This window comes from Trichechus manatus, unplaced genomic scaffold (genome assembly GCF_000243295.1).
Source record: "Trichechus manatus latirostris isolate Lorelei unplaced genomic scaffold, TriManLat1.0 scaffold00187, whole genome shotgun sequence".
In the NCBI taxonomy this organism is placed as follows: Eukaryota; Metazoa; Chordata; class Mammalia; order Sirenia; family Trichechidae; genus Trichechus; species Trichechus manatus.
Genome location: NW_004444123.1, coordinates 4,364,141 through 4,387,378, shown reverse-complemented (window position 1 = coordinate 4,387,378; position 23,238 = coordinate 4,364,141). Strand labels below are relative to the sequence as shown.

General features: G+C 41.2%; 1 protein-coding gene across 1 annotated transcript in view; it reads left to right on the top strand.

Annotated features, from left to right (window-relative positions):
* The window catches only part of DTL (denticleless E3 ubiquitin protein ligase homolog), a 41,577-nt gene extending 18,656 nt beyond the window's left edge, over positions 1–22,921 (top strand). Inside the window, exons 11-15 of the mRNA XM_004387537.3 lie at positions 1,262–1,374; positions 7,786–7,875; positions 10,974–11,109; positions 20,194–21,026; positions 22,531–22,921. Coding sequence (XP_004387594.1) covers positions 1,262–1,374; positions 7,786–7,875; positions 10,974–11,109; positions 20,194–21,026; positions 22,531–22,623 — 1,265 coding nt within the window. The 3' untranslated portion in view covers positions 22,624–22,921. The remainder of the gene's footprint in view (positions 1–1,261; positions 1,375–7,785; positions 7,876–10,973; positions 11,110–20,193; positions 21,027–22,530) is intronic.
* The last annotated feature ends 317 nt before the right edge of the window (positions 22,922–23,238 follow it).

Below are 23,238 nucleotides of genomic sequence, written 5' to 3'. Positions count from 1 at the left end.
TGAGAAACATGAACAATTACAGTTTTGTAATTGTATTCAGGATAAAGGAGACTGTTTATTCTGTGGACACTTACCTAGCATAGTAGGTGTATAATATGCATATCTGAATTGATCTACATCCATCCTGCTTTACTTTCACAGTAAAAGTGTCTGATGTGGCGAAGTATTTGACATGTGGACTTTTTCTTTAAAAGCTGTAGATAGTTATTTTCCAGCTCATCCTGGCAGAAGGGAGGCGTCTCCCTGAGCATCTGTGAAAAGTCAAGTCCCTCCAGTAATGTATCCTCCAATAATAAATTCTCCTCCCATAACTGAAAGTTTGCTCTTGCACTTCAGGTAGTGCTCTGCTGCCAGAGGCCTCAAGTTTTGGCCTTCTCAGTATAAAAGAGCCTGTTAGGCGCTTGGTGATAGACTGGTTTACTTGCCGTGATGTCACGGTTGGTGAGACGTCTGTCCTGAAGGCTAAGCCTAACCTAGTTGGAGTCTCTTCCTTAGGAACATAGTTTACCCCATTAGCTACTTCTGCCATTGTTAGCCTATTTAAAGTGCTGGATTGAAAAGGTTCCTACATCCTAGATAAGCTATCAATAAGTCTTAACCAGAATTCAGGTGATTCTTTTCACTGCTTTTTACCTATTCATACAACAAACGTTTGAGGATCTACTTTGTTCAAAGCACCGTAAGTCCTAGTGAGGAAAGAATAAGATGAAATGTATCCTTAAGAGCCCTGAAGTCTGAGAGGAGCTAAGACCATTGTGATGTGCAATGGAAAGATCCCAGCCCTGAGCTGGACGCTGACTGCCTTGTCCTTTCAGAATGTTTTTCATCACATTCCTCTTTATAGCCAGCTCCATACCAACCATTCGGGCTGAGATCATGAGATTGGGTCTGATATGTAACCTCCTCTGCAGTTAACTTTATTATTCTGCCAATGAATAAAAAAACAACAACAACCAAACCCATTGCCGTCGGGGTGGTTCTGACTCATAGCGACCCTATAGGGCAGAGTAGAATTGCCGTATAGGGTTCCCAAGGAGCGGCTGGTGGATTTGAACTGCTGACCTTTTGGTTAGCAGCCGAGCTCTTAACCACTACACTACCGGGCTCCAGTGTGTCAGACCCCTTTTATTTGGTGGCATAGCTTGACTGTGCTTTGATAGTCAATACACTAATAAAACTTGTTAGGACAAATATGTTGTCTGCATTTATTTGAACTCTGGAAATAACAAGACCTAAGTAATTTGGTTATTTTCTCTGGCAGTGGCTATCTTCAGCGGACATCAGAACTCTACCTTTTATGTTAAATCCAGTCTTAGTCCAGATGACCAGTTTTTAGTCAGTGGTTCAAGTGACGAAGCCGCCTACATCTGGAAGGTAAGTTGTCAAACGTGAGACTGAAGTTCTTGCAAGTGTTTCTTTTGTCCAAGGTGAGGTAAGCTTAATGTATTTACGTACACAACTTTTCCTGTATCATATGTTTACCAAAGGCTGCTCTGGCTCTTAATATAGCCAAAATCTCACTCTGATAGTCACAGAATATGTGATGATCTGTGTTCAGAGCGTCTCAGAAATTGACATCCATATCCTTCAACAGTTTTACAGATCCTCAGGAATTTGAAAATTCAGAAGGTTGGAAAGGGCCTCAACTACTTTGTCCTGGTGCTTAGAAAAACATGCAGTACTGACTGCCCTTTCTGCCCTGTGTTTTCAAACTCCTTCAAAATACGGTGTTTTGAGCCCTACTCCTATAGAGCCTTACTCAGAACAGTCACTGAAAAACATTTGTCTAATGATTGTATACTTACCCTTTTCTTCTTAGAAGTGGCTGATCTTCAGGATACTAAAATATGTTTGGCTGCTTTATCAGTTTTTTATTTAATAGCATTAATTTAATAATTTCATGGACTTCTCGATTTCCCATTTCTCTCTGTTACATAGATTTATGTTTTTACTTTTTAAATAACTGTTTCTAAAGTGACTACTGTAAGCTAAGAAGTTTAAAGCTGTCCATTTGAAGCCCAATGAAGAAAACAAATGTTTACACAACAAATAGCACCTGCTGACCACCGTAAAAAGGCTTTTGAGGTGGTAATAATAATAGTAACAATACTGACAAGAAAAGTCAGCATTTGTCGAGTGCATACCATGAGCTAGGCACTTTATATGGAGTTAAAAGTGTTGTAGGAGTTCAGAGACAGAAAGACATGAAGGCATTACTTACCTAGGGCTAAAAGTTAGGTATCTGCTTGATTTCCCTGTGATTTCATAAAGGTTCTTGCCGGTGGTGAATTGAATGATCAGGGTTCCCACATTTTGCGTTTTAGAGTCATAACGTCTAAAGCGTCATAGACCCATTGTTTCCGCATTATCAAATCCCTTTCTTCTCCCAGGAAAGGCGTGTCATTCGTAGTCCTCCCAGCTGCTAGGAAGTGATACTGTCATGTTGTCCTAGGACAAGGGTGGGACCTCTCTGGTATGAAGCATGGTTAATCCTTCAGCTTCATGTCATCCACTCCTGGGTGGAGGGCTAAAAATTGACTTCTCTGTATACCTGGAGCCCTGGTGGCACAGTGATTAGGCATTCGACTGCTAACCAAAAGGTTGGCAGTTCAAGTCCACCAGCCACTGTTTGGAAAGCCTAGGGGCAGTTCTACTCTGTCCTGTGTGGTGGCTGTGAGTTGGGATCAACTCGAAGGCAGCGGTTTATATACCTCCAAGCCCAATCCAAGCCCATTCCCGTCGAGTCGATGCTGACCCATAATGACCCTATAGGACAGAGTAGAACTTCCGCATACGGTTTCCAAGGAACTCCTGGTGGATTCAACTGCCAACCTTTTGGTTAGTGGCCATAGCTCTTAACCACTGCATTACCAGGGTTTCCGCAAGTTGCCAAGATGCAACACTGCCGTAAAAGTTTTGGTCACTAGGTGGAGCTATTGCTCTATGATGCTTTTATGTTGACCCTGCCTCTTCCTCGCAAGTACGTTTCTTTCTTTCATTTGTTGTATTTTTAAATGAAAATTTGTTTATGAAGTGTATATAGTGGAGACTCCCATCTTGTCATGAGACTTTTTACCTAGCTTCTTCTCTAAAATTCTTCTGACTTGAGCTTTCAGCTTTAATAATATGTATCACTAGCACTAATGCTTCTGTCTTATATTTTAGATTTTGCTCTTTATTTTCCTTTTCTCTTCCCCTCACTGTCTTTTCTTTACTTTGACTCCCAATTTAGCTAGATTTTATTCCTACCAAAGTCTGTATCTTTTGAAGTTTTTTTCTCCTTAAAAAATCACTGAAATTTCAAACATACCAAACAAACATGAAGTATTATGAAAAAAACAATCACTTACTTATCACTCTTTTTAAATCATTTTAATTAGTTTCTTAAGTATGCATATATATAATTATTTATATCATATACTATACATATAGTTTTCTTGCCAATTCTTATAGTTCCTCTAGCCTTCTTCTCGAGCACAAAGGCCTTGTTATGTGTTTGTTTCAGGGAACAAGGGTGGAGGGGATACTCCCTCTCTTTACAGACATGCACTAAAGGTTCTTGGCTTCTGCTTGTAACCCATTTTCATACATCCGATCAGTGGCCACCGCATACATGTGAGACCCTCTCTGAATGCCTCTGCTGGGTCACATGTCAGTGCTGAATGATGTGGTTTAGACATGATGTTCCCCTGCCTGTCCACACGTAACTCAGTGAACAGGCGCTGATATTTGAGATCCTGACAAGCTTGCTGCTCCTAAAATTGACTTTGCCTAGTGAGGTGGTAAGTTTTTCTTTTCCATAATTTAAAAAAAAAAAGGGAGAGAGCCTGTAGTTTAAAAGCAATTCCATACAAGTTGAGTATCCAAGCTATTAGGCTGCCTTATAACTCTGCCACATGTCCAGGAGATCAAAATTCTCTCAAGTCTTGGGATTATTCCTGTGCTAAAGAGCCCATGAGCCCAAGAAACCAGAATGAAACAGAGAGTTTTAGATCTTAGAAGAGAATGGCATCTTAATCCTCACCACTGCCCAGCAAAGGAGAGAAGCAGCATATTTAGTTTCTCTGATCTAACTAAGGCCCAAGATTAAAAAATAAAAAGATTTTAATATTCTTTTTCATTTCCTACTCCTAAGTCCCCTAAGCCCCTTCCCCCATAATGTCTAAGTTCATTTCTGATGTAGTTACTGAACAGTATCGAAGTGGTTATAAATAAACTGATTTGGCACAGTCTTTCTACCGCTGACCGGCGAAACACTGAGCCTGACGCTTTAGGAGGTGTAAATGATCTCATGGCAGAAATAAAGATTAGATTTGGTTTCCATCTGGGCAGAGTAAGGAGATTTTGTGAGGAAAGGTGCTGATCTTCTTTGCATGTTTAAATATACAAAATGTTTTGTGATGTCTATAGGCTAGAGCAAGTGTTTATAGCAGTCCCTTTGTAGTTCTAGGGGTTAACTTTGGGATTCCTCATGCCTTGAATTAAAGTCATTATTTCTATAATAATTCTAGTATGTTTGTGTTTGGCTATCCCTAAAATGCACAGAGATAAATGTCTTTTGAACTTCACATTCTCCTCTTTCTACTTTAAAGTGAGGAGGCTTAAAAAAGTGAAATCATGTCATTATGGTAATGTTTTTATAAAAATGAATTGACAGTAAATAAAAATTTATTTTAACAAAAAATAAGGATTTTAAAGCCACCAGAGTCTCATTAGATGAAATCAATCTTTGGAGTAGTCACTAAGTACTATACCCTAGGATAGTCCTAAACCGTCAAAGCACTCATTACTCAAATTCCTAAGAACTTGGTGGACATTACATTCTCATTTCAGCCTACAACACGCCCTTCTCTCTCCTTTTTTTTTAATTGAAATATAGTCACGTAACATAAAATTCACCATTTTAACCATTTTAAAATATAAGTCAGTGGTTTTTAGTGGAATCACAGTGTTGCATAACCGTCACCACTATGTAACTCCAGGATATCTTCATCACCCTGAAGAGAAATGTTGTACCTGTTAGCCTTTGCCCTGCAATCTCCTCTGCTCCCCAGCCCCCAGCCACCACCAGTCTCCATTCTGTCTCTATGGATTCCCCTCTTCTGGACATTTCATATAAATGGAATCCTACTATGTGGCATTCTGTGTCTGGCTTCTTTTATGTATCATCATATTTTCAAGGCTCATTCATGTATCAGTACTTCATTCTGTTTTATGGCTGAATAATATTCCATTGTATGGTAGACCACAAATTGTTTATCCATTCATCAGTTGATGGACATTTGAGTTGTTTCTACTCTTTGACAATTATGAATAATGCTGCTGGGAACATGGACAAGTTTTTGTTTGAGTATGTGTTTTCAGTTCTTCTGGGTATATATAGACCTACAGGTAGAATTACTGGGTCATATGGTAATGCTATCTTTAACTTTTTGAGGCACCTTCCCCCCACTTTTAACTTCACATAAAGAGCCTGGCTCATAGTAGGTGCTCAATAAATTCTGGCTTTTATTGTCATCATCATTATTATTATTACTACCTTAATTATGAAATTGTAAAAGAATTTTTCCAATGGATCTACTCTTTTATTCTTTTAGATCCTATAGGTAAATGCAGCAATGTACATGAATCTCTTGGTAGGTGTTTGGTTTTCCGTGAAACTTATTTTAATCCTTTGTGCACACGATTAGGTTCTAGGTACTGTAATATAAAAACAGAGGAAGGGGCAGTATCTTGAAATGAAAAGCTAGAGGGAATGAGCAGGTGAACCAATGGAATAGAATAATGTGTTCTACCAGGAAGGTAAAGAGGGCATGAGGCTCTCCTTCCCTTCTAACCTGCTGCTACCAGTCCTGCCTGGGCCTGAAATGAAGAGAAACTTAATGGACTGGAGCCATCCCAAATAGAGGAAGAAGGGGAATTTCTGTAACTGTTGGAGTAGTTAGAAACTATCTTGAAAATCTTTTCTAAAATATGCTTCCTTTTGAGAGAATGAGTTAGTGTCTCTGGCATTATAGGAGTAAGCAGTAAGTGAGATCTTTGTATCTAATGCTTAGGAAACAGCTTCCTTTTCTGTTAAACTTTAATTAACCCTGAAAAGTAAATTAGACCCTGTTCTTTGGCCTCTTCTGCTTTTTTGAATTATTGCACACTTGCCATTTAACCCAAGGGAGGAGTAACAATAACTGAGTTGGATAACCTTATGAATCAGCTTGTCACATCTCTTAAAGACAATCTGAGGCATCTATGAACTTCACTTAGCCATTCTCACAAATATTCTTCCAGAGTCACCTCCACTTTTTTCATGCAAATGAGCATGATTCAGAGCTTCAGGACAATGAAGAGAATAACGTCTCTCAGCCCCCACCTCCTTGCTTTATTCTAAACCTGCGTGGTAATAATAGTTATGTGAGGTTGTACTCCATATTGTGCCGATTAATTCCCACAGCCTGTGGAAAGGATTGACAGCTCTTGAATGAGCCAGCTGTACAACACTGTCAAATGCACATCGTAGTGGCATCCGACCAGGGAAAAATATGATTCTTCATCACATTTGTAGTGCTGTGCAGTGTGACCCTTCTTTATACACACGTACATGCATGCATACACACGTGCATACATATGTACACACATACCTACATACATATGTGGTGATACTTCATTGAAAATTCATGATTTCTTTAAATTAACTGAAATAAGACTTCAGAGGACTTTTCCCCCAAGTAAGGATACCAACGCACCACAGAAAATGTAGTTCGTGTCCCTTCAAGGAGTCCCTGGGTGGTGCAAACAGTGAAGCACTCGACAACTAGCCACATGGCTGGCAGTTCGAAGCCACCCAGAGGAACCTCAAAAGACAGGCCTGGCGATCTGCTTCTGAAAGGTCACAGCCTTGAAAACTCCGTACAGTTTTGCTCTGACACCCACGGAGTCACCACGAGTTGGAACAGATTCCACAGCAACCAACAGCAGCAACAACCACATACTTGTTTAAGATGAAGGGGAACAATTTTGGATTTCGGTAGAAGTCTGTGACTCTGTAGTCCGTCTTTAGGAAGACGGACTCTGTTCGCTTTCCCAAGTTTCAAGTACCTTCAGGATTTACAGTCCTTTTAGTGTCCCCGGAAATAGGCTGACTAAAGAAGATCTGAAAATGCTCAGACTGTGTAAGAGCAGGACTAAGCTGTCCGTCGGACATGCACTACCTAGCAGCTGAGGAGCCCTGGTGATGGGGTGGTTCAGCACTCGGCTGCTAACTGAAAGATGGGCAGTTCAAACCCAGCAGGCACTCCGTGGGAAAAAGATGTGGTAGTCTGCTTCCATAAAGGTCACAGCCTTGGAAACCTTATGGGCAGTTCTACGCTGTCCCGTAGGCCCCAAGAGTCTGAACTGACTCAGTGGCAACATGTTTGGTTACCTAGCAGCTGAACCTCATCCTTCCAGAAAGTTTACTGGCAAAGAGGTGAGTGACATTGCCAGTCTTGAACTTTAGTCTAAATATGTCTAGCTAGGTAGTCCTGGTTTGAAATAACTGTCCTGATAGCTAAGCTCATATTATTTACTTATTTTGGCTATCTTCATTCTGTTTTCTCAGATCAGTGACAAAAATACTGTAGATACTTTTACTGCCCAGTGGGACTCCGTTTCTGAACTATAACTAGGCATGTCTACGGGCCTTTGATAACAACCCTAAAAGTCTAGGGGACAAATATGGAGAGAAGCCTCTGTCTGGGATGGGAGACTTTGCACTGCTCTGCTGACTTGTTTCTTTTTTGTTGTAATTAGGTCTCCACACCCTGGCATCCTCCCACTGTGCTCCTGGGTCATTCTCAAGAGGTCACGTCCGTGTGCTGGTGTCCGGCTGACTTTACCAAGGTTTGTAAACAGATCTCTGTAGTTAGTTTAAAAAGCAGATCCCAGATTTGTAGGTTTTCCCAAGATTCATTTGAAAGTTATGTAGACTTTTATGTTTAAATAGATTTAAAAGATCTTGAGGCTACCCAGGCTCTGCATCAGAATTAATTACACATGTTCTGCCTTTCTCAACCAATAAAGAAACTGTGTTATACACAGAGGAAAAAGGATGGATTTCTGGTTCCCTGGAGTCATTTCTTTCTTAAACATAGCATTAAGTATTTTTTAAAAACTTAATTAAATTTCTTCTTAAAATTTAAGGTGAGAGCAAGTCTTTTGCACCTTCTACACATTATCAGTGTGGTGCATGAAAGGCAACGTCTTGACTGTTCTTCATAGTCCATTTTGGGTTTTCACATATGGCAAACAAAATGGTTACTGTGAAGTTTTAACATGGTAGTTTATCTAAAAACTAAACCACGTAAGAAGCAGGCCTGAAATGTTTTAGACACTTTGGAAAGAAGAAAGTATACCCACTTTATTTTTTTTTTCTTTTCAACAGTGAACAAACTATGTGAGTTCTTAAAAACAAATAAACACACACCAAAAAAAACAAAAAAAACACTAAAATGTAGAAAGGTCAGAGGTGCAAACAAACAGAAAAATATATACATACACACACACACACATAAACATACTGTAAAAATGGCATTGGGTGGGGAAGTATCTGACCTCCTCTCGTGTCACGAGGGGGAAGGAGAATCAAGATCAACAGCCCAAGGCTGATTCCTATGAGGCAGAGGTCAGAAATGCCATCTCTCTCCATCATCTTTACCAACTCTGACACCAACCTTCCCTCCCACAGCACTCTACTGGGTTTGATAATTCATTGCATTGGCCACACAGAACTCACAGACCATGCTCACAATTATGGGATTTATTAGGGAAGTAACAGGTTACAATCCAGGCTCAGGAACACTCAAGGGTATAGTTCTTCCATCAGGACAGACTTTTCCTGGCCCTAGGCCCCTGCTCAAAGGCACTCAGCTTTCTCCTTCAGTGGGCTGGGAAGCCCGCTGTACCGTCTCCTGTGGGTCTCTCCTTCCTTGGTGGTGGTGGAATCTTCTCTCTTTCCCACCTCTAGGGTTGCTCATTTCAAGCCCAGCGGGATGGTAAAGCTGACTAATCCTTTTTGTGGGCCACAATTACTCTATGACACAGTCCCGCCCAATCACTTGGGTGGGAGCTACAAGACTATGGCGAGAAAGGCCTCACAAAAGCGATCCATCTCACCACACATACACACACTTACATATATGTATGTTATAAATAAATCATATACTTATGAATTTCATAGAATAGTAACCCAAGGTCCACTCGTTCTCCCTCCTCCATTGCCTCTGTTCTTTGGGTTTTTCTGCATTCTACAGGAAATCTCACTTCTATAGAGGTCTCCTCTTTCACTTGTATGAGGTTTTGAGATTTTGTTCCTATCTTTTCCCATCTGTTTTGTATCTTCCGGAAAGTTTTCATGGCCTGGTCTACATGTGACATCCCTTGTAGCTTTCCAGTACCACTGTGGATTTCTTCCTATTTTTATATCTCTTCTACCATTTCTGTGGTTGGCCTCATGGCAGGCGAGTTTTTTCCCCCTTATCATTGCTTTACACACCCGTAATTACATCCCAGTGACATTTTTTCCTCTGAGATTCCAAGTAATTTTTTGGATGTTCCATTGAAGTATCTGCTTTTAACGTGGAGTTTTGCATCTTCATGGAATTTGCTAGGATGGTTTTTTATTTTTCAGTTAAGTCATCTTTCACCCGTCACCTTTATCCTTACCTCTAGGCGTGGAACACTCAGGGGAATGGCAGAGCTCTTCACCTGTACAAATCTAGTGACCACTTTCTTAAAGGACTCTTTAAATCATCTCACCCCAAGCTTGGAGCCGGGAAGATAAAATACAGTAAAAAAAAAAAAAGGGTCTGACCTTTTGAATTGAAGAAGCCTGCGTTTCAGTTCTAGCCATGAGACTTAATTATGGTAACCTTGGGCAAATAGCTTTGTTCCCATTTTGTAGATGAGAACATGGTTTTTTGTATTGTGAACATTAAATGCGATAAAGAGCGTAAAAGGCCAGGCACACAGTAGGTACTCAGCAAATAATAACTATGGTTAACAGACTATAGATTGGCTGTAGGGATTCCAGGCATTTCTTGTTGAGCATTTAAATATGTGTGTCTTCTTTTTGCCTCCCAGTAAGGAAAGGAAAAAGCTGCCAGTCTCTTGGGGGCCAAGACTTAAGAGAACGTGTGTTCCTTTTTTTTTTTTCCCCCTCTTTAGTAACTGAAATAGAGAAATTATATAAACAAATGCTGGGGAACAGCTCTGGTACCAGTGGCCATTTGCCACAAGATCTTCAAGCTGGACTTTCTCTGCCATAAAAGGCTTGGGATCAGGATCAGGAATGGTCAGATATTTTTAAAGGGGCAAAGGTTATTTTTAACTTCTTTCAGCCTAGTGAACTTGTTGTTTTCCCAGATTGCTCCTTACCTATCTGAAAAAGAATCTCAAAGGAATTGTTTCATTCTGCATGTCATGGCCTCTAGAGTCATGAACTGAGTCTGATCTTAGAAATGATCCCATTACTTTAGCAGTAAGGGAGAACATGCAGAATTTAGGAGAAAGTCGTAGAAGTTGGATGTTGGTGAAATACACTGATTGATCATTTAACAGAAAGACAGAGTAAAATGAGTGTTTTAATTACATATTTCATTGTTGTATAGAAGATGATAAAGATAATAGCTTGCCTAACTTCTTGAGAGAACAAAGTGAAATGAGCATGGTTTTGAAGCAGAACTTTAGGTTAGATAATGAAAGAGATATCAAAAGAATGTATATAAAGAAGAAACTAGAGAGTCTACTTTTTTGGAAATCTAGAATGGTTTCTTGAAAGCAAAGAATAGAAGTAGATGATCTTTCAAATATCATTTTCTATATCCTATTATATCAAACGAGCAAAGTCTCTAGTCGTGAGCCCTTAAGACCGTCTACTTTTTTACTTTGTTGTCAGTCTTTCACTGAAACTTCTTGTCTCCCTGCTTTGCTTTTCTTCTCAGATTGCAACATGTTCTGATGATAATACACTGAAAATCTGGCGCTTGAATAGAGGCCTGGAGGAGAAACCAGGGGAAGATAAATCTTCCATCGTGGGTTGGGCGTCTCAGAAGACAAGACAGGAGAGAGCCACCCCAGGTGAGGATCCCGGGCATTGTTCTGAGCTTCTTATGGCTTGATTGGTCTAGTCCTCCAGTACAGAGTGATAAGCTAGATTTGATCTTGTTTTGGTATGGTTTTAAAGCAAGAAACCATTGTTACGACATTTGTTCTTTTCAATTTTTTCTGAATACTGCTATGTTCTGCGTCCGGACAAGGCACTGGAATACAATGGTGGATTTACTCAACAAATATCTGTGGAGGCCCTACAGTGTGCTAGGCACTGTTCTTAGTGGCTGGGGATTCAGCAGTGAATGGAAGAGTCAGAAATCCTGAGGATGTAAATGGAGCTTATGTGTTAGTGTGAGAAGCAATAAACAGATAAAGAAGTAAAACATATAGTATATCAGATAATAATAAGTGAAAGAAAAAAGGAAAGCAAGAAAGGGAGAGGGAGGAAGCAGGCTGTTAAAGTTTTAGATTAGGTAGCCAGGAAAAGCCTCAATGAGATGACATTTGAGTAAAGACCTAAAAAATAATGAAGTAGTAAGCCAGGCGGATATTTGGAGAATAATACTCCAGGCAGACAAGACAAGTGGCAAGTCCCTGAAGCAGGAGCAGGCCTGGCATATTTTTTGTTCCTCACAGAAGCTAATGTGGCCCCTGTGACTAGAGTGGGCAATGAGGAGGGAGTGGCATAGTAGTAGAAATGAGGTTCTTGTAGGACTCCTCCTTCCATTGGAGGCTTTTGCAGAGAAATATCATGATCTGACTTTTTCTTACTTGATCATCCTTGCTCTTTTGTTGAGAGTGAATTGTAAGGGGATCAGGGTAAAAGCAGGAAGCTTATTAAGAAAACCATTGAAATAACCCGGGAAGTAATGTTGACAACTTGAACTGGAGTGGTAGCAGAAGGTACGGTAAGAAGGCATCAGATCCTGGATATATTGACAAGATGGAGCCAGCAGACTGGGAGAGCAGATATGGGGTGTGAAGGAGAGCTACCAAGGATGACCCCAGAATTTTTGGCTTGAGCACCTGGAAGAATGGAGAATGCCGTTAACCTAGATCAGAATGACTGCTGGAGGAGCAGGTTTGAGAGGGGACGGCTAGAGTTCCATCTGGATGTATTGTTTCATATGATTAGTAGACATTTAGGTGGAGATGTCAGGTAGGTGGTTTGATTTTCAGCTCTGCAGTTCAGAGCCAGAGTTATAACTTGGGACTGATCGTCATATAGGTGAAGGTAGCTGTAGATAGAAATGAGAGTAGGTCTGGGGTCTGAGCCTTGGGGTACCCTAGTGTTCAGAGGTTGGAGAGGTAACGAATACCAGTAAAGGAAACTGAACCAGAGAAGTGAGAGAAAAACCAGGCAGGTTTGCTACCCTGGAAACTGAGCACATAAAGCATTTAAAGGAAGAGAGAGGCGTGAATTTGGTCACATGTTTCTGGAATGTCAAATGAGATAAAGGCCTAAATATTGACCTTTGAATTTGCACAGTGTAGGGGTTCCTTGATGACCTTACCATGGTTTTGGTGGAGTGGAGGTTGCCTGATGGCTGTGGTTGAGGCGGGTGGGAGAAGAGAACTTGGAAAGGACAAGTGCAGACCACACACGTAGCCCTTTCAAGGAGTTTTCTGTGAAGGAAAGGATAGAAGTGAAGTGGTAGCTGGAGGAAGATGGGTTCAAAGTTTGTTGTTTTTGTTCTTTTTTTGTTTTCCTACATGGGACTGTAGCATTTTGTATATGATTGGAAGGATCCACTAGAGAGGGAAAATTACTGCAGGGAAATTTGCTGGAGCAATGTTCTAAAGTAAGCGCGAGAGGATGATACCTAATACCCACGTGGAAGGTCAGGCCTTTGCCAGGAGCGTGGACAGTTCATCCACAGGGACTGGAGAGAAGGCAGAGTATATAGCATGGGTGCAGGGAGGTGGATGGAGGGGGTGGGCAAGACTTGGGAAGATTCCTTCTGTCCTGATGGCTTCCATTTGCTCAGTGAAATAGGAAGCAAGATCATCAGCTGGGAATGAGAATGAGAGAAGAGGTGGTAGAGGTTGGAGAGAGAGAAGGAAGTTTGAAATGATCATCTAGAGAATAGGAGAGCAAACAGACCAAGGAATCAGAAACAGAAGTCAAGCACTGAGCCAGCCATAAGGGGCCCCAATATTATTAATGGGTACACAGCAATATGCTTGAGAATCATGCTGGAAGATTGTATTTCAGCATCAGGGCCTAAGGTGATTGGGGAGTTGAAAGTAAGACGAGGAAAGTATACGCTCACGTCTCTAACAGCTCACTTTGTTTTTCACAATACGTTATGGACACAGCTAGACTCCAGAGGGTCTTCTAGTTCACTCCTGTGAGGCTTTTGCTACTGCTGCCTTACGTTTTGTTTTCGTGTTTTGCTTTCTTTTAAAATTTTTACTTTTATTGTATTAAAGTTACAGTTTAACAAGTCGACCAGTTCTGTAAGGTTGAGTCAGATAAGTAACAGTCCCCAGAGCTTCTCCCCCGGTTCAAACACTTGGAAATCTTTTAGCTGATTCTTTGATATGAGTGTCTGTATCTAAATGATATTCATGCATTTATATCTTTTTTTTCTTTCAGATTTTAGCATTATCTATTGACTTCTTAATTTGTGAGAAGAGAATTTTTTTAACAGATTTATTGAGATACATTCACATACCATAAAATTCACCCATTTAACATATACAATCGAGTGGTTTTTAGTATATTCAAAGAGTTGTGAAACCACCATCAATCTAATTTTATAATATTTTCAACACTTCAAATGAGCTTTCCAGTTTCTCTACATCCTCACCAACATTTCTTATTGGTTGTCTTTGCAATTATAACCATCCTAGTGGATGTGAAGTAGTCTCTCATTGTGGTTTTGATTTGCATATCCCTGATGGCTAACGATGTTCAGCATCTGTTCATGTGCTTATTGGCCATTTATATACATGTGGAGAAATATCTATGTAAATCCTTAGTCCATTTTTTAATTGGGTTGTCTTGTTTTTTATTGTTGCATTCTAGGGGTTCTGTATATATTTTAGGATACAAGTCCTTTGCCATATATATATGATTTGCAAATATTTTCCCTCATTTGTTGGGTTGTCTTTTCACTCTCTTGATGATGTGTTTTGACACAGAGTTTAATTTTGATGAAGTCCAGTTTATCAATTTTTTCTATTATCATTGTGCTTTTAATGTCGTATCTAAGAAACCATTGCCTAACCCAAGGCCACAGAGATGTATTCCTATGTTTTCTTCTAGGATTTTTATAGTCTTAGGACTGTGAGCCATTTTGAGTTTATTTTTGTATATGGTATAAGGTGGGGATCCAAATTCAATCTTTTACATGCGGATGTCCAGTTTTCCCAGCACCGTCTACTGAAGAGACTATTTCTTACCCCACTGAATTGTCTTGGGACCCTTGTCAGATGAATTGACCCTAAATGTGAGGGTTTCTTTCTAGACTCTGAACTCTACTGTACTGGTCTAAGTGTTTATTCACATGCCAGTACCACATGGTCCTGATTACTGTAGTCAGTTTTCAAATCAGGAAGGGTGAATCCTCCAACTTTGTTCTTTTTCAAGATTGTTTTGTTGATTATGGGTCCCTTGCATATCTACACTAATTTTATGATCAGCTTGTCAGTTTCTGCAAAATAGCCAGATGGGATTTTGATAGGGATTGTGTTGAATCTTTAGATCAATTTTAGAAGTATTGCCATCTTAACAGTGTTAGGTCTTCTAATCCATGAGCATGGGATGTCTTTGTGCTGCCTTGTTTTTATATGTACTTTTCTCTCCCTAAGTTTAAGAAATGTAAAAGAAAATAGTCATATGAGGAAAACGTCATCCGTATTCCCATTTAATTTTAATTAACATTTACGGTTATTTTTTGAGAATTTCCTCCTTTTATGCATAGAGAATCTTTTTAACAGAGCCATAGTTACACTGTATTTTGATTTCTTGGTTTTTTCACTGAACATGATATATTCTAAGCATTTTCTATGTTTTGTTTCTATAACACCATTTAAAATATTTCACTGAGTAGATGTTCCATAGTTTACCTAGATAGTCTCTGGTCATTGGACATTTTGTTTCCAATATTTTGTTGAAAGTTAGGGTCCCTCTACCATTAAAATAGATTTCCAAAGGTGGAATTCTTGTGTTAGTAGCTATAACCATTTGAAGATTTGTGATTAAAAAAAAAAAATCATTATGTTTTTAACTGGGTATTTTTAATGTGTCAATTATTCTTAGTTTCAGAGGCCAAGTCACAAAAAAAGTTATACATGTTGACCAAATTCGGACCATAATAACAACAATTAGCCACTATTGAGTACTATGCCTGTTGTTCAAAAAAACCAATTGCTGTTGAGTCGATCCCAACTCACAGTGATCCCATGTGTGTCAGAGTAAAACTGTGCCCCACAGAGTTTTCAATGGCTAATTTTTCGGAAGTATATCGCCAGGCCTCCCTGGGTGAGCTCAGACCTCCAACCTTTGGGTTCGTGGCGGAGCATGTTAATCGCTGGCACCAGCCAGGGCCCGGATTATCTCATTTCATCCCCAAGACGGTGGAAACTGAAGCTCGGGGAGGTTAGACTTGCCAAGGATCACAAAACTGTGACGTGACGATAGAGCCAAACCCTAGCCCTAACCCTAACCCTAACCCTAACCCTAACCGTAACTCCAAGACAGTGGAAACTGAAGCTCGGGGAGGTTAGACTTGCCAAGGATCACAAAACTGTGACGTGACGATAGAGCCAAACCCTAACCCTAGCCCTAACCCTAACCCTACACCCTAATCCTAACCCTAACCCTACACCCTAAGCCTTGCTGTCTGATTCTAGAACACAGGCTGGGAACCACTCGGGAGTACTGACTCCCTGAGAACCTAATACAGCAAAGTTCAAGTGAACACCAGACCTGGAGTTATGCCGAGATTTCTCCATTTTTGGACGCTGCCGGAGTCACTCTGAAGAGCACCACAGAGCGACCTCCTGCCATGAGTGCCAGAGGCTGGCGCGCTGGCCGTCCAGCCCCCTAAGCCAGCTGCCAGCAACAGACTGGCTGCTGTTAGCAACACTGCCATTTTGAAAATTAGGTTCCTTTGATTTCATCAGCTTCCAATTGTGCCCCAACCCTTCACTGATGTCCTGGGCTGTATGTCTTCTCTTCTGGCCCTTTTAGTGCACCAGCTGGAAGGCTGTAAGTGCCAAGGCACAGCCCCTTTTCCCTCTGCCCTACTTTTCAGCCAGCGCCCACTCTATTCCTTATTATTCTGTCACTGCATTACAGCCAGAGATCTCATGACACTATCAAGGCCAATGGTTCTCAACCCTGGCTATGCGTCAGAACCTGGTGGAGCTTTGTAAAAGTTTGGGTGTCCCCAGAGTTTGATTCAGTAGGCCTGGAGTGGGGGCCAAGCACCTGTGTTTTTATAAAGCTCCAGGTAAGTCTGGTATGCAGCCGGAATTGGGAACCTCTGGTCTAGGCCTTACTAAGTGACCAAGGTGATTATCCTTATCTTAAAGAGAAGGAAACCTTACCTGTTCTAAGTGGCTTGCTTCAGTCTCATGAGTCATCAGGATAATGATAAAGTCTGTTGCCTAGAGCCTCTCCCCCATCCCTCTCAGTAGTAATGAAATGTAACAAACATTGTTTAATAATTCCTCACTAGGCACTCCAGGGGCACTGAGCCTAAAGATGAGTAAATCTTCACCCCTATCGTTTAGGAGCGCACTGTCTAGTCCAGGAGGCAGAGACAGAAAACATTTCTCCTGGCTATATAAACAAGGGGCTCAGAAAACCCCTCCCTCTGGGAGAGGAGGAAAGAAAAGTCTGTGATTGCTCCACAGTGGGGGGCACGCTGCCGTCAGAGCCTTGAAACACAGGAGAATTTTTGCCTGGCAAAGAGGGGCAGACTTGGCAAGAAAACCCCATGAACAAAGGCAGAAACGTGACAGTGCACAGCTCGTTCAGGAAGCAGCGAGACGTCTTCTGTAACAGGATCCCAAAGCAGCAGAGTCAGCGGTGAGACTGCGAAGGCCGTGTGAGGGCAGAAGGCAAACTTTCATACAGAAAGAAGCTGCAGAATGACTGGTTGTTAAGAAGCTTTCTGCGATTCCTCAAAGGAAACTGACTTCAGGGAGCCTCCCGGGCAACAGCCAAGTCTGTGCTACCACGTCAGCTCTCGTGCATTGTTCAGCGTCAGTAAGGGCTGAGCCACTAGGTAGATGAAGTACTAAATGGCATGTCATCTTGAAATTCATAGACCGATCTAGTGACATGTGACAGTGCTGTTGAAAACAATGCGGTGTGTCTATATGTACGTGTGTGAAGAAGTATAAAGAGAGAAAGATACACGCTTCAGAGACAAGAAATTATATATATATGTATGTATGTATATAGTATTGATGTTTTTCTAAAGTATGACATACACATACCTTTGTGCTTATAGGTATATAGAGAAGTGTGGGATGCGAGGAACACAAAAGGGTTGAAAAGAGTTTTTACTTTTCACCATGTTCCCCTCTGTACTGTTTGAATTGTTTACCATGAACTTATATACTTTTATAATTTAGTTACTTAAAAAAAAATTTATTTTTTAATTTGACCCAGAGTTTTGTTAACTTTCAAAGGTCACAAACTTAGAATCAGCACATTGGAAGACCCATACCTTCAAGTTAACCAAGTCTTCTTTCTGACCCCCTGTGGTCCATTCTCTCCTTCACCACAACACTCTGAAGGAAGAAGAAACGCTCCTGCTTTACGATGTAATCAGATTTCCTGCTGACCTTTACTGAACATGGTATCAGAGGCATCCATTGGATTTGTCCTTGGCCCAGCTCTTCCTTCTCCCCTAATCCTGCATTAGAATCTATGTATTGCAAGACCCATACTATTTTAGGACTTTCTGCCCTAAACGTACTCTTCGACCCACTTAAGTAGAGCATAGAGTGGTAGCTGTGAGTAACTGTCAGCCTTCACTGAGGAGTGGGGCAAATGAAGACTGCTTTCCTCCTGAAATAGTAACTGTAATCAATCTCTAGAACTGTGCTGACCCATGGACAGGCCCGTGATTAACTCCTTTCCATAGCGTATTTTGAAAACTTAATTCAAAATGGGATATTCTGGTAATGATCTTTATTGAAGGAGCATTGTTACTTTGGCTGGTTCTACAACATATGCTTGATGAACAACACTTAGGCAAAAGTCAGCTTGTAGAATTTCTGTGTTTCAAGGCAAGGCTGTTTGAGTAATGAAAAGCCTCATAGTACCAGGTAATTAACTGACTGAAAATAATACTTGCAAATCTCTATTACAGCTAAAAGAAAGGTCGTATTTTTATATCAGCCCATCCTTAATCCAGTTGCTTATGAATGCAATTTAATAATTAAACTGAATTAAATATCAGAGTCCCAAGTCAGAGACTTTGTGACTGACAAATAAGTAGATGGCTTTCCTTGTTATTTGACAACAGGGACATTATTTGAAAATCTAGAAAGCTGAGAAGGAAATTCAGAAAATAGAGTGGTGTTTCTGGCAGTCTGCTTCCATAGAGATTTACAGCCTCGGAAACCCTATGGGATCACTACGAGTCGGAATCGACTCAATAGCAGCGAGTTATCTGTGGTGGGGCTTGAGGGAGAGACAGGAAGAAGCATGAAGCATCTAAGAATTTGCTCAGAGTCCTTGCCAAAACCTGTAAACAAAGGGACCAGACACATAGAGAAGAGTCCTGTCCACTAAGTTTGATTTGCTTTACCGGCAGTAAGCACTTGAGATTCTGAAATGTTCTTTGTCTTGTGGGAAATAGTAGCCATCTGTAAATCAAGGTCGGAAGCCATGTGTAACCAGATAACCTTGACAAGTAACTGATAGGATTCTTGTGGAGGTAAAAGCTCTCTCCACTTAACAGACCTGGAAACTGAGGCAGAAGAGGTAAGGGTTGCGCCCAAGTCACATAGTGAGTGATTGGCCAGGTTTCAGACCTGTTGGTTCCTGTTTGAGAGGCTCAGTGCGGTGCCCTCGGCCAACACTGCTCCAGAGTACAGCTGTGTGTCACTGGACATCCATGAGACGTTCTGTGAGACTGGACGTTGTTCTGAGAAACTGGACGTTGCGTGCGCACCGTATTACAGGCAGTCACCAGGTGACGAACACCGACTTACGGACAACTCATACTGAAGAGTGGACTGCCACGGAGACTATTATATTAAAGTTTTCAGTTACATACACCTGGCAGTGCAATCGCTTTGTATACAGAGATGTAAGTGTCGTGTGCGGGAAGCTGTCGCGTTCACTATGTCTGGGTACGTCCACCAAGTCCCATTCTATCGGAATTTCTGAGCTCTGTCATAACATTATGGGACCACAGATCATATAAAATTGTGCGTTGCCCAAAGGGACATTATGAGCGCATGACTGTATGTACAGAAGTGTTTATGGCAGCATTGCCTGTGAAGTGGAGATACCATTAACAGCCTGAGCGTCTTACTGTTGTGATCTTCTGTCGGAAGGCTGTTAACCACCTCACGGTGTTGTTGTCGGGTGCTGTGGAGTCGGTTCCAACTCATAGCGACCCTGAGACAACAGAATAAAACACCTGGTGGAACACCTGTATTCTAAAATATTAAAACATTTTGTAGCTGTTAAAAATAATAGTGTAAATCTGTGCTTATGTGGTGAAATACTCATGATCTATTAAGAACAGATTATTAAATTGTATATATGTTATGATCTCATTTTTGCGTAGAAGCTTGAGGTGTATATGTCGCATGCAAAAGTATAGAAAAAACGCTAAAAGTGATTTTACTTGTGTGCTTTTAAATTTTCCTTCTTGGTATTCTGTACTTTCTAAATTTTTACACGTATGTGTTTCACATCAAGTAGCAGGGAGGCCGGCAGTGGGAAAAAGGAAGGAAAATACTAAAAAGGCGGGGTAAGAATGAAATGATTTATATAATCAGCTCTCTGGCAAATCAGCCCCTGGATGGTTACGTTGGCTGTAATTTTATATGATGAGAATTCAGGGATTTTTTTTCCCCCTTATGGCTTTCATTTCTGATTTTCATGACCCACCCTCTCTTCTTTTCCAGTAACAGTAAGAAGTAGCCAGAGTACTCCAGCCAAAGCCCCCAGGGTAAAGAGCAGTTCATCCATCTCCTCCCCATCATCAGCGGCTTGTGCTCCAAGCTGTACTGGAGACCTCCCTCTCCCTTCTAATACCCCGACATTCTCTGCTAAACCTTCTCCTGCCAAGGCCCAGTCTCCTGTCAGTAGAAAAGGCTCCGGGTCCTCCATCTCTCCCAAGCCACCACCTTCTCTCAAGATGTCAATTAGAAACTGGATAACCCAAACACCTTCCTCGTCACCACCCGTCACTCCCCCTGCTTCTGAGACCAGGATCCCGTCTCCAAGAAAAGCCCTCATTCCTGTGAGCCAGAAACCGTCCCAAGCAGTGGCGTGCTCTGAGTCTAGAAACAGAGTTAAGAGGAGGCTAGACTCCAGCTGTCTGGAGAATGGGAGACAGAAGTGTGTGAAGAGTTGCAGTTGTGTGACTGAGCTGGATGGCCAGGTTGAAAAGCTTCGTTTGGATCTCTGCTGCCTTGCTGGTAACCAGGACGACCTTGGTAAGAGCTCTGAAGTTCTCAGCAAATTGAGCAGGATTGAAGGAACTGGTGTGAGTGTCTCCGAGCCCCCTTCTCCTGCCAGTCCTTATGCTTCAGAAGGCTGTGGAGCACTACCTCTTCCTCTGAGGTCTTGTGGACAAGGGTCTGAAGTCGCAGGCAAAGAGAATAGCTCCCCAGAGAACAAAAACTGGTTAGTGGCCATGTCAGCCAAACGGAAGGCTGAGAATTCATCTCCACGAAGTCCATCATCCCAGACCGCCAGCTCCAGGAGGCAGAGCGGAAAGACGTCACCAGGCCCGGTAAGCCAGCTGTGGTGGAGAGAGTCCCTGACTTGAAGGGGGCCAGTGGGAAGATACCTTCCTTAGCTTGAAGGGACCAGACAGATCTCTTCTCTGAAAGCGGAATCTTTAAAAAAAAAAAAAAAAAAAGTAAATCCCTTTACCCCTAAGGTTGCCAGATTTAGCACATAAAATACAGGACAAATACTGCATGGGACATCCTTAAAGTTTTTTATACTAAATGTTATTTACCGTTTATTTGAAATTCAAATGTGACTGGGCGTCCTGTAGTTGATCTGGCAACCCTACTGACTCCCGTTAAAACCTCTCCGGTCAAGGTTCATACTCCTCAGCCGTGTTAACCCAATTTTCTGCAGCCTTCCTAATCCTCCAGGATATAATTCAAAAAACCCTCCCCTCCCTTCTGTTAAACGGCGTGCCACCCCCTTTTATAGATAAAGCTGTTGGTCATGGGCAAAACACCAACATGCATAAATAGATGTCCGGTTTGTAATTACAGTTTATGATTATTTAAAATAAAGTGAAACTTAGATGCATACAAAGCAATTTAAGGCGTAATCAGTTAGCAGATTAGGAGGAGACGGGTTAAGGAAGTTCCTGCTGTAGTTAAGCCTGGTAGCTCTTGTTCTGTGTTGAGTAGAAGGTGGGAAGCTGGTTGAAATCCAATCCTGGAATCATGATAAGCAAAGATCGAGATGAGGAAGCTAGATAACCTTCGGCTAGTTCTGATCTAATGAGCGTTCACATCCCCAGCTTTATCATGAACTCTATCCCGTAAGTTTAGAAGAATAAACTAGAGAGTAGTTTAAAGACTACTTGGGACATGAACTCCAACCAAGACCTTGGGATCTGCAGAGAATGAAGGGAGGGCTGTGAGGAGTCTTTCCTTTCTTCTCTCAAAATTATGGCAGATCTGCTCTTTGCTCCTAGCCCAAATTCCTTTTTTTTTTCCAGGATAGCTGGCCTCGCTATGTGTAAGCAGAAGAGCAATTTCAGTGAAAAGTTATTTCTTAAATCTTAGAGACTTTAAAAAAGCAGTGTGCTAGTCTGAGATATTCCTGGTTTTATGATTTCTATCTTTGAAGCTAAAGTTTCTTTAAAAGAATTTTTTCTTTATGTATATGATGATAATGTAGACTTCTTCAGAAGAAGGTAACAGCTACGGTTCGAATTCCTATCATTTGTAAATTTGGGCAGCTGGTTTATTTACTTATTTCAAAAAGGATGGTGATTGTAACCTCTTTGGTTCCTATTGGGAGGCTTAACTTGTAAATATTTTTTGTCCGCGTGAAAATCTATGCCTTCCTTCCTTACATGCGGTCCATTAATTTTTTACTATATTCAGTACAAATCCAGCCCAAAGAGACATTGCCATTAAGATATGTGAGACTGAAAGCTGACTAATCAAATTTCTAGGCATTGTAACTTAAAATACCCTTTAATAGTAACTCGCTGAGGTAACAGCTGAACTTTTTTTTCTGAAATCTAAACTTTCGTCTCCTAGGTCACCATGACTCCCAGCTCCATGAGGAAGATTTGTACGTACTTCCACAGAAAATCCCAAGAATACATCAGTAGTCCTGAACAGTCAACATAGCTGTAGATTCTAATGTGAGTGAGTTAACAGTTCAGTGGTCCTTGGCAACAAAATGACAAATACAACTCCCAGATACAACTCCGAGTGACTCTATACTGTGGTCTTTAAGAAAGCTACCATCTTTTTATTATTAGAGAAAATTCTTTCAACTTGGAAATTCTCCTGGTCTGAATCTACTACCGTATTGTATCTGCGGCACCCTCAGGATGAATGCTGTGTCTAAATTCCATCAAGTAAAATTTTATCAGTAGTATTTTGAATGAGTAGTCTTCTCTTTTTAAATTATACGTCTTTTCTACAACCCAGCTCATGGGGGCAAAAGACACGGCCTGTGCCTCTTGCGGCTCTGCAGCTTTCTGTGCACGGTGAGAAGTAGCTGCCGGCCACAGCAGGTGCCTGCGTGAAAACCCTCTGCCGAAGCCGGCGAATCTGTTCTGCCTCAACCAAGTGTAATGTGACTGGAAATATATAATCTTTTCACTACACTTTTGTGTTTTGGGGGGTTTTTTTTTAAGGATTACATAAAGAATTGATGTTCAGATAAGTACTTTTGTACGGGTTCAGTATAAAATACAGTCTCTTGAGTTCTCATTTTTATTTTAAAACCAGTGATCT